This window comes from Aulonocara stuartgranti, assembly GCF_965226115.1.
Source record: "Aulonocara stuartgranti genome assembly, chromosome: 12".
NCBI classification, from domain to species: Eukaryota; Metazoa; Chordata; class Actinopteri; order Cichliformes; family Cichlidae; genus Aulonocara; species Aulonocara stuartgranti.
In genome coordinates this window covers 18,819,145-18,828,732 of record NC_138948.1, presented here as the reverse complement: position 1 = coordinate 18,828,732, position 9,588 = coordinate 18,819,145, and the positions used below count along the sequence as shown (strand labels likewise).

The following is a 9,588-nucleotide window of genomic DNA, read 5'->3' as shown; positions in this document are numbered from 1 at the left end:
TTAATGTGAGAAGAGACTATTAACAGGGTCGTTTGCAGAAAGTGATACCTGGCACTGGTGCTGCATCTTCTTAGAAGGTCTGCCAACAATGTATATTTGAGAAGAAGGGAGGCCAATGGAGGTGTAGACTGAGATGTCTTTGGTTGATCCATAGCCAGCAAAAATCTTCATGTGTGCCTGAAATCGGAGAAATTAAGACGAGAAATGTTCAATCCTGGCTTCTTCTAAACAAATGGGTACATTTTTAAAATAATAACGGGTTGTCAGCATTTGTCGCTTCGGTTCTTTATTTAAAACACTCACTGTCCCCTCTCCCATCCCCACTCTGACCTCTGTCAAAGACTTGAGGAAGTTGGCCTTGTGCCTGAGCGGGTCGTGGACCAGGCCATCGCAAAAGGAGACAATGCCATGAGGGAAGTTGTGCTGAGACAACCAGGCCACTACCCGTTGCTTCTGCATGTCTGGCCGTCCGGTCACGTAGATGATCAGATAGCCTAAATCCTGCCAGTGCCTGAAATAAGGAGAAGCAGCAGGACACACCAGATCTTAAAGTTCAATCAGGGAGAAAATATGTGAAGCCAAGAAAACAGGAGAGGTAGAGCAGCCAGCTACCTGACAACATCTACAGCTCCAGCTCGCACTTTGGGATCACTGCCCATGATCGAAACGCTGGCAGCAAATGAACCATCGATGCTGAACACTACGAACTCCGTGCTACGTGGAACAACTGTCAGGTAGCTGTCAGCGAACGTGTGGTCACCCCTGGTGAATAAAAAGAAAAAGAGTAAGGAAATGGAAACCAAAAGATTAAAGAAAAAATGAGCTGCAATAAAGTGAGCTAAAAGTCAAATGGAAACCAGGCTCTGTGAAGATAAACGGACAAAAAGCTTGAATATATAAAATACAATAACAGTTTGGTACCAGGCTAATCTCACCTGACCACCATTTTAACCGGGTACACGCCGATTCCCAGACGCTTGTCCTCTGGGATGACAAAAGACACGCGCCCGCTGCTGTTGGTCACCTCGGTGTTGAAGTACACCCATTCTCCCGATGGTGGCTGGGTCATGATGTGGAGGTCGACCTGCGCAGGAATGAAAAGGAAACAAAAGCGTTTCAATGCAGCTGATCGACAGATATTTGAGTTTTTTTCATATTTCCTCAACCCAGAGGTAAAGTTGAATGAAAACAACATTGTCTTCATTTTTATGATTAAATATTTCACATTAAAAAGTTTTCTAAATGTTTCACATTATTAGTGAGTGCTCAAATGTAGGGCTCTACTAGCCAACTGGTGAATACTCTAGTAAGGCCAGTGAATGCGACATACTTGTGCTCAAGCAGTGGCTCAGATTTCAAGATGTCCTGGGTCAACGGACCAATTTTCAATAATATATCTTGAAATTTATGAAGCTAAAATTTCACAGCAATCATTATATATACCTGAACTTTGGATTGTTTGTCAAACATAAGACACATGTCTCAAATGTATGAGACTTAAAATCCACTTAGAAGTGAACTTAAAAAAAAATAAAAATAAAAAAAAAGCTCAAACCCAGATTTCCCAGGTATCTCTAACAGCAGGTGAGCTACTAAAGACAGAAGCATGTTCACCTTCTCCCCGGCCAAAGTCACCATGTCCAGAGGGCCGTACATGAAGCGGCCTGTCAAGACCTGCTGGCCATCTTCAGTGAAGACGGCATCATTCACTCTGTGGTTGGCGGTCACGTTCTGTCAATGCAGAAGAAACAAAGGGAAAATGCTGATGTGTTGCTTTATCTTTATTTAAACATAAACAGTCTACAAATACCAACAACTTTTTTTTTTTTTTGCATATTGGTTGGAATTGGTCATTAATAATCTTTGGCTGTCGTCCAGAGTGTTGTCACGTCTCCTTCCCCTCAACCCTAACGGCAGTTACTTCCTTTTAAAAGGGAGATCTTCCTCCCCACTGTCACCCAGTGCTTGCTCATAGGGGGGGGGGGGGGTCATCTGATTGTTGGACGTTTTCTCTGTATTATTGTAGGGTCTTTGCCTTGAAGCAACAGTTATTGTGATTTGGTGCTTTATTAAAATTTTAAATTGAAATGAATTTAAAAAAAGAAAAACAAAAGGGCTATTTTTTGATTTGTAACTAGATGGCAGGTATCGTAGTGTCCCCGACTAAACTTTAAAGCTCTCTGAAACAGACTTTGTTTCCAGATAAGATGCTCACCCTGATCTTCACGTGAGTCCTCTTGCGGAGCCACTTTTCTCGAGGTTTAGAGGGGGTGAATTCAGACACTTCTTTTCCATCGAGCTCCAGAATGCTTGAGTTTTCGTGCCTCATGACCTGAAAGGGGACAATTCAGTGATTCATACTGAGAATTTTTGAATAAGTCCTAACACTTTCATTATTGCTGTTTACTCACCTGCCTCAGGAGAAAAGACACAACATCAGTAGACTCCCAGTATGATGCGTGGAACAGGTGCGGTAAAGCCACTGTGGGGAAAGCTGTTAGGGCATCGGGGCAGTACAGGGCAAAGTCCAGCCGCTTTGTGCCCCACCAGCGTGCTGCAACTGCAATGGGAATGGAGTGAATAGGGTACAGAGACGTAAGATGAAACTCAAAGAGCCAGCGTGAGGTATGTGATGCCACAGAAAGGTGCAACACCCCTGATGTTATAGCAAAAAAAAGAAAGAAGTTGAATTCAAATTTCAGCCACACTCATCACCAATCCCAGCAGTTCTTCAGCTACAGGAGGGAAAGGAAGGAGTTTATAATGGTTATTATCAGCAAATCCAAAGGCTGAGAACAGGAACCGATAGTTAGAGCTGATTACATGAGCAGCTGAAGGTGGTTATTTGTGTTAGTCTGCGTGTGAAAAAGATGAATGATTTTAAAAGCCCCGGCAGCATCTAGATTTATGGATTACCCCTCATCAGTGACAGTGAATGCACCTGAATCGCTGTGAATTACATTTTAGAAAAATGAAGTGAAAGGGAGGCAAAGAGGCTTTTTGGAAGAGCAGCGCTGAGTCTTTTGACTGTGGCACAAAACAGAGCAGCACATGGAAGAGAGCCGTAGCCTCACACTGATTTCAGTAGCTCCCTTCCTTATAAAAATACCTTGGTCCACTTCAGCCTGGGAGTCCAGTGAGACCAGATCAGATATAGCAAAGTCCAGCCCTGCCCGGTAGTTCTCGTACTGGCCGGTGGGACTTAGAGGTTCACTAGAGTCTGCCTCATCGTCCAGCTCTGCCGCTACGTATGCATCAGAAGATCCTGCGGCCTGGCAAGCCTTTGTTTCCTTACGGGACGTGGGAGGAGTTTTCAGGAAGAATTTGTTTTGTGATGATAGGGCGAGTAGGGACAAAAGACTGTATTTTTTGGATTGGTTAACCTGGTTTGATTCAGCTATGGGGGGAAAAACAACAGCAAAAATAACAAAAAGATAAAGAAACCATATATGATGTGATGAATACAAATTCACTTGTGACAGTTTAGGACAGCTTGGAGAGTTTTAAAAAGAGCTGCGACTGTGTAAGCCCTAAAGATATATTAGGAACCGCTCAGGTAAATGGGGCAGAGTGATGCTGTTGCAGAAGAGAAACATGTCGTAATCAGTTTAAGCACATTTCCAGGGTTATACTGTGGGTGGCTGAACAGCAGTGTTCAGGCGCAGTAACATGAGGCACAAATAAATGTTCTGGTAACAGAAGTGAACGGGTGAGGGGGAGGAGGAATTCAAAGGACATTCAAACAAAGAGGAAACAGTACCGGTTATCTCAGCAAACACTGCAATAGGGAGTCGACAATGCAGGAATGGCTGAGGGAAACAGGTGTCTACATGCATCGCCACATTAATTAAATGCAGCACTCGTTCATTGCATTTACATTTAGACAGTGAGTAAGAGAAAGACAGACAGTGGAAAGTGGCTCTAAGCTGGTTTCTTCTCCGGGACTCTGATCTTGTCTTAGTTTTAACAGGAGATGGATAAATCACCTTACATGAGTCTCACTTCAATCCCAAATCTGGCAAAGCAGAAAAGAGCAAAAAGGAGCGGGACACTCAACGTGGCTGACTAGACTGTTTCTGCAGGACAGCAGGGTGTGTGTAGAGTCAGAGTGAGAGTAAATGATGTCGGGGTGTTGGAAAGAGAAACTAGGACAGATAAAAGCAGATAAAAGTTGGGCTGAATGTGAGAGAAAGCGGGAGAATTACTAGAAGAGTGTTTGTGTGAGTGGAAGGAAGAGAGAAAGAGAGACTGTTTGGTATTGAGAGCACTTACTGTTGGCTATGTTGGTGGCAGTGTAACTGTCTGCCATTCCTGAGACCTGGCTGGCAATGCTGACCTCACTGGCCCTCCGCTGGCCCCGGGAGAGGGGGCCCGTTACGGGGGATGAGGGGTACGAACTGTCCATGAAGACACCACCATGAGACTGAACAACATCCGCTATTGAGCCCAAACAAGGAGATCCCATTAGACAGAGACACAGGTAAGGGGGAACTCACGGTGACGGTTGGGGGAGGAGGGGGAATGCAGGTGAGAAATGTGACAGCAGGCGGCGAGGCCCCGGTCACATTTCTTCACCGATCAACACGTGACTGGTAAATGAAGACATTAAACACACAGTGAATGTAAAATCACAAATATCCACGTCTTCTACAGTAATATTAGTGTGTGTTATGGAGGTGATTTTTAAATTCAGAGCCTATTCTAATGTCTTGAAAATAAAATAACGTCAGAGATTTAGTAAAATCACAAGACCTCTGACTAGTATCACAAGAAGCAGCACAGGCTTCAGTCTGTTTAGCATGTACACACAGAGCTCCAAGTCCACTGCACAAACACGTCACAAGCAGCACATCAAAACCTTTTTTTGGAAATTCAAAAAAACAGTATTTAAAAAAAAAAAAAAAAAAAAAAAGGAAACAAAAAACCCTATGTCACCACAAATCAGCTAATATTACAGAGATGATGCAAATACACTGAAACCGGCCTTAAAACCGCAGCACACAAACACAGACGCTTGCATCTTCCAAACTCTGTCATGAAAATGTCTTGGCACAAAGCAAAACACAGCACCACAAGAGATGCTTAGCAGATTTGTCTCGAGTATTTCCATGACTTGATGTTCCAATTGGCTACATTTCTTTTTAAATTGTAAACCAGAAGACACGATGCCAAAAGGTCAAATATATATGTATTTATCAGTATTTGGAGACACTGAAATGACAGCATGGACATACTCAAAGAGTGTAAGAGGTGGCCTGGAATCTGAGCATCTCGACGTAATGGCGAGAGGGACGAACACAGGGACGACAGAGATACGGCGAATGAGGGTTGGGAACAGATAGAGGTGAATGGGAGAGGCTACACACACTCCATAGTGGCGGGTGTGGCTTTGAGGGAGCCCTCCTGCCAGTTTAGCACAGGTACAGGGATGCAGGTCTCACTGATGGTCTCCTGACAGCGAAGGGACAGGAGAGGCCCGCTGTCAAGCAGCAGCTGAGCGTTGCTCTGGACTGTCTCCACTACAGAGGGGGGTGGGTGGAGGGGCAGAAGTCGGGGGAGGAGGTTTTAGAGGTAGAGAGCAAGGTACACGGATATGGAGACAGGAGGCCAAGAGAGGAGGAAGGAAAGAAGACAAGGAAGACAAAAACATATGAAGCAAGAACTGAACAAGGAACAAGAGTCAAGCCCTTAGTGGAGCTCACTTTTTCCTGGACCACAGCTGCTCCTCAGAGACACAATAAGCTGACATATGACCCTGTTCTAAGATTAGAAAAAGCCTGCAATATGCTATTTATGAAATCATTTGAACTCTCTTGCCTTAACAGTGATCTTGAAATTGTCTTTGAAACTTCATCGCTATAAAAAAAATGTTGGAAGGCCTGAAGATGGTCATTGGTAGCTGATCTGATGGAGGCCATGACCACCAGGGAACACAAAAACTCTGGTCTGAAGTAATTAAGAAACATCTTAACCATATTAAACATCTTTATTAACCCCGGTTTCCATCCTTACTAAGCCTCAGTTCCTGATTCAATAATGTTAGATATCTTTTTTAAAAAAAAGAAATTTCTCCTCATTAAAGATCTTATTAAATTCTGTGTGCGTTTTCTTCGAGAACATCAGACATGTAATTGTATAAACAGGGTAGGCATCCTCCGCTATAAAGATCAGTCCAAACAGAAACCACCAGTGGGACTGTGACAACACCGAGATTAATAAACTGCTTCACAAAACATGCCGAAGCACAAACAGTAGAAAAGCGTGTATTTTTCTTTCAGGCAGTGTCTACTTTGTAAATGAACTCAACGCATGCTACTAAGGCATCTTTAAGCCATCTATGGTGTGCATCCATGGGAAAAAGGACAGTGGGTTAAAATCAGCATCTGAAGCATCAGGTGATGTGATCTTAAGTGGTTGTTGCTGGGGGTTTTTTTTTAAAGGGTATTTTGCATTCGTGTGTGTGCATCCAAGACAGACGTACAAAGACTGAAAGCTTCACATTAACGTGGCCTTTCATCTATCATCTGTAAAAAGAGCTCACCCAGCAGGGCGGAGTTTCCATCTCCCAGGGGAAAGCGTTGGTAACGGGGCACGCTGAACGGAGGGAGGAGGTGAAATTTCCGCTCCAGCAGAGGTTCGAGGCGGGAGGCTGAAGGATCAGCGGGGTGGAACAGATTATAAACCTGCTGACAGGCAGGTCGTAGCTGGGCCACTAGGGGGAGAAATGAAACCAGAGACATAAGAAAGAGGAAGGGAAGAATTCAAGCATATTTTGATGACAGCCTGGTCTATAGGTGTCTATAGTAATAAGCAGATTTCCATCTGGGGCAAACCTTTCACTTTACAGATAGTACAAAGCCTGGTAATTGAAGCTCACCATCTAACATAGGGATCACAGTCTTTCTCAGGGCAAGTACCAAGCCAAGTGGAGAGCCAAAGAGGAAAAAGTCGGACACTTCGAAGTCAAATTTCCCCAGGGAGCCTCCATCCAGCATTGTGCTACTGCTCGACCTTCGGGAGGTTGTGTCGTTCCGCAGGACACTGGAATGTAAGCTGGGAGGACAACACAAAGTCACTTCCGTGCCTGGAACTAAAAATAAAACATATTCTGACAGTGCATGACAAAAGGACAAAAGAAGTTCATTCCACATAAAGAGTTTGTCCTCCCACGGACGACACACCTGGACAGGAAAGCCTGGTGCTGCTTTATGGTGTCCAGCTCATAGGTGGAAGAGTCACTTCTCTTCCGAGGCAGCTGTCTCTTGGTGTCGTCGCCTGCGCTGGTACGTGGGATATCGATGTTGCTGCGACTGAGGTGGCGGCTGCCCTCCAAGGTTGGAGACGCTGATCCGTGTCCGCTGTTGACAATGATGCCAGGAGAGAGAAGATCCTGGTCCTGCAGGGGAAATTTGTGAAAATGTGTCATTAAAACTTCCAGCACCTTAAGAAAAAAATATCAACAAATGAGCCAATTAAGAAGAACAAAACAGGTTAAAGGTGCACACAGGAGTGTTCCAGGCACTGTTTAGGATGAGCCGAGACTGTCGCCGTGCATTCATTAATGCTGGAGGATGTCTCGCTTACCTGTACGCTAATGACACTGCCCCTGCGACTGCTGTTCTGGCTCTCATTTACTGTTTGATTGCTGCTGCACAGAGCATCAAAGCCCAAGATTCCTCCCACACAGTCCCCAATGAGGCAAACCTGGAGAGTTAAAGGATGAAAAATATTTATTACATATATGCGTGGGGTTCAGGATCACCTGAAAAGACTTCCGCAGTTACACGCTGGATGTAAGGATAATGTGGCTCCAAAAAGTACAGCTGGTTCAACTCTAATGACTCCAATTCTTTATTAAACAGCATACAAGAACAACAAACCCCATCGGTATCTGACCTGGCCGGAGAAAGAAGCCCCGTCCAGAGATTTTATGAAGTCCGCATACACCTGGTTGGCTCGGAAGATGACGGTGGCCACAGCATCCTGGTACTGTGGAGAAGAGGTGGCGAGGAGAGGCAGGGCTGCCAGCGGGATGTGGTCCTGGCTGCTGGACAGACAACCTTCATCGTAGCTGTAAGGGCTCAAGCTGTGAGAACATTAGTGGATAAAAATCAAATTATGAAATTTAAAACCCAAGGCATGCACACGGGAGAATAAATAAACGCAGGAAGAGAGGACAAGAGTCACGAGCTGCACCTGGACCTCTTCCATCATAAGTAAACAGCTATCGAGCTAAAATACGGTTAGAACCACAATTTGTTTCACAAACACAATTTTTGTTGTTATTTTTAAATTACAAATCAGGATGTGGCTGAAAGGCAGACTTTGAGTTTAATTGGAGGGGTTTAACAAAGTCAGATGCATTTTTTTTTAGGTAGGTATGGGTACGTATGGCTGCCAGTATAATTGGAGGACTTGTGTTTATTGGTGATGCGACCGCTGACAGAAGCTGCAGGATTAACTGTGAAGTGTATGGAGCTACACTCTCTGATCAGATTCAGACAAATGCTGCAAAACTGATCGGACAGTTCTTCACAGTGCAAATGGACAATGACACAAAGCAAACTGTAAGAGCAACCCAAGAGTTTCTCAGGGTACAGAAATATGATATTTTTCAATAGCGGAGTCAGTCACCTGTTCTCAGCTCAAAGGCACAGCTTTTCAGTTATTAAACAAGCAGCAACTCAAGTGTTTGTAGTAAAGGTTCACCAGAGCACTTCAACAGAAAATGTATATGGGCTCTAGATTTTAGGCAGTCACTGAGCCTTAGGATCCTTACATTTAAAATGATGTAAATTTGCCCAATTACTTTAGAGCTAAAATTAGAGACTGTAAAAAATGTCTGTAATTCCTAAACAGTTAATGAAATTCTTCATCAAACCTCTTAAATAAAAGCTGAAAGTCTACACTTCAATCACATCTTGATTGATTATCTGATTTAAACTCCACTGTGGTTGTGTAAAACCACAAGAATTCTGTCTTCATCCAATAAATTATGAACCTAACTGCACACAAACCTTCAATGATTATCCATGAGGTTTTGAGCCTGCAGAGAAATGTGTGCATGCGCGTGCTCTTACTTGGACACTAGGGAGAAGGCCTCAGCACAGATGGCAGGGCAGGGCACCAAGCGGATGGCGATGCGTCCCAGCGCCGCAGGATAGTGAACACGCATGACTGTGTCGAAAGCCGTACTGATTGTGTTGACGTCGGCCTGCTTGCTGTTCTGGTCGCCTCCTCCGGTGTCCAGGATGTTCCCTCCGTGCAAGACCAAGATGAGCACATGGATCTTGGAGGGCTGCAGACACTGCTGGGAAGAGCTCTCCTGAGAACAGCAAATTTAATAAGCGGCGTTATGGACGGGAATGTTAAGGCACGCTATCGGGAAAATATCCAATAAAATGTTTATTCACTTCATCAGCATGACCAAAGAATACGTACTTACTGTGAGTGATAAAACAAGCAAACAAAAACAGATAAACGAGGCCTTGAAAATGGGCATCAAATCACTTTTTAACCGATTCAAAAGGTACGACTTGCAACGTTTTGCGTCCATCGTTTTGAACATGAATTACATGGCAAACTGCT

General features: G+C 44.2%; 1 protein-coding gene across 10 annotated transcripts in view; it reads right to left on the bottom strand.

The window, feature by feature from the left end:
- LOC309719228 (membrane-associated phosphatidylinositol transfer protein 2-like) overlaps positions 1 to 9,588 on the bottom strand; it is a 44,609-nt gene that overhangs the window by 3,749 nt on the left and 31,272 nt on the right. For 6 of the 10 annotated variants that reach the window (XM_082555194.1, XM_082555192.1, XM_082555198.1 and 3 more), the window contains exons 10-24: positions 9,081 to 9,325; positions 7,897 to 8,086; positions 7,585 to 7,704; positions 7,182 to 7,396; positions 6,878 to 7,053; positions 6,542 to 6,712; positions 4,273 to 4,437; positions 3,110 to 3,397; positions 2,412 to 2,560; positions 2,216 to 2,332; positions 1,615 to 1,731; positions 936 to 1,084; positions 613 to 762; positions 304 to 511; positions 49 to 177 (exon numbers count right to left, since the gene is read on the bottom strand). In XM_082555194.1, coding sequence (XP_082411320.1) covers positions 49 to 177; positions 304 to 511; positions 613 to 762; positions 936 to 1,084; positions 1,615 to 1,731; positions 2,216 to 2,332; positions 2,412 to 2,560; positions 3,110 to 3,397; positions 4,273 to 4,437; positions 6,542 to 6,712; positions 6,878 to 7,053; positions 7,182 to 7,396; positions 7,585 to 7,704; positions 7,897 to 8,086; positions 9,081 to 9,325 — 2,589 coding nt within the window. Of the gene's footprint in view, positions 1 to 48; positions 178 to 303; positions 512 to 612; positions 763 to 935; positions 1,085 to 1,614; positions 1,732 to 2,215; positions 2,333 to 2,411; positions 2,561 to 3,109; positions 3,398 to 4,272; positions 4,438 to 5,366; positions 5,520 to 6,541; positions 6,713 to 6,877; positions 7,054 to 7,181; positions 7,397 to 7,584; positions 7,705 to 7,896; positions 8,087 to 9,080; positions 9,326 to 9,588 lie in introns of all 10 variants that reach the window. The other 4 variants (XM_082555193.1, XM_082555199.1, XM_082555200.1 and 1 more) reach the window with 4 other exon arrangements.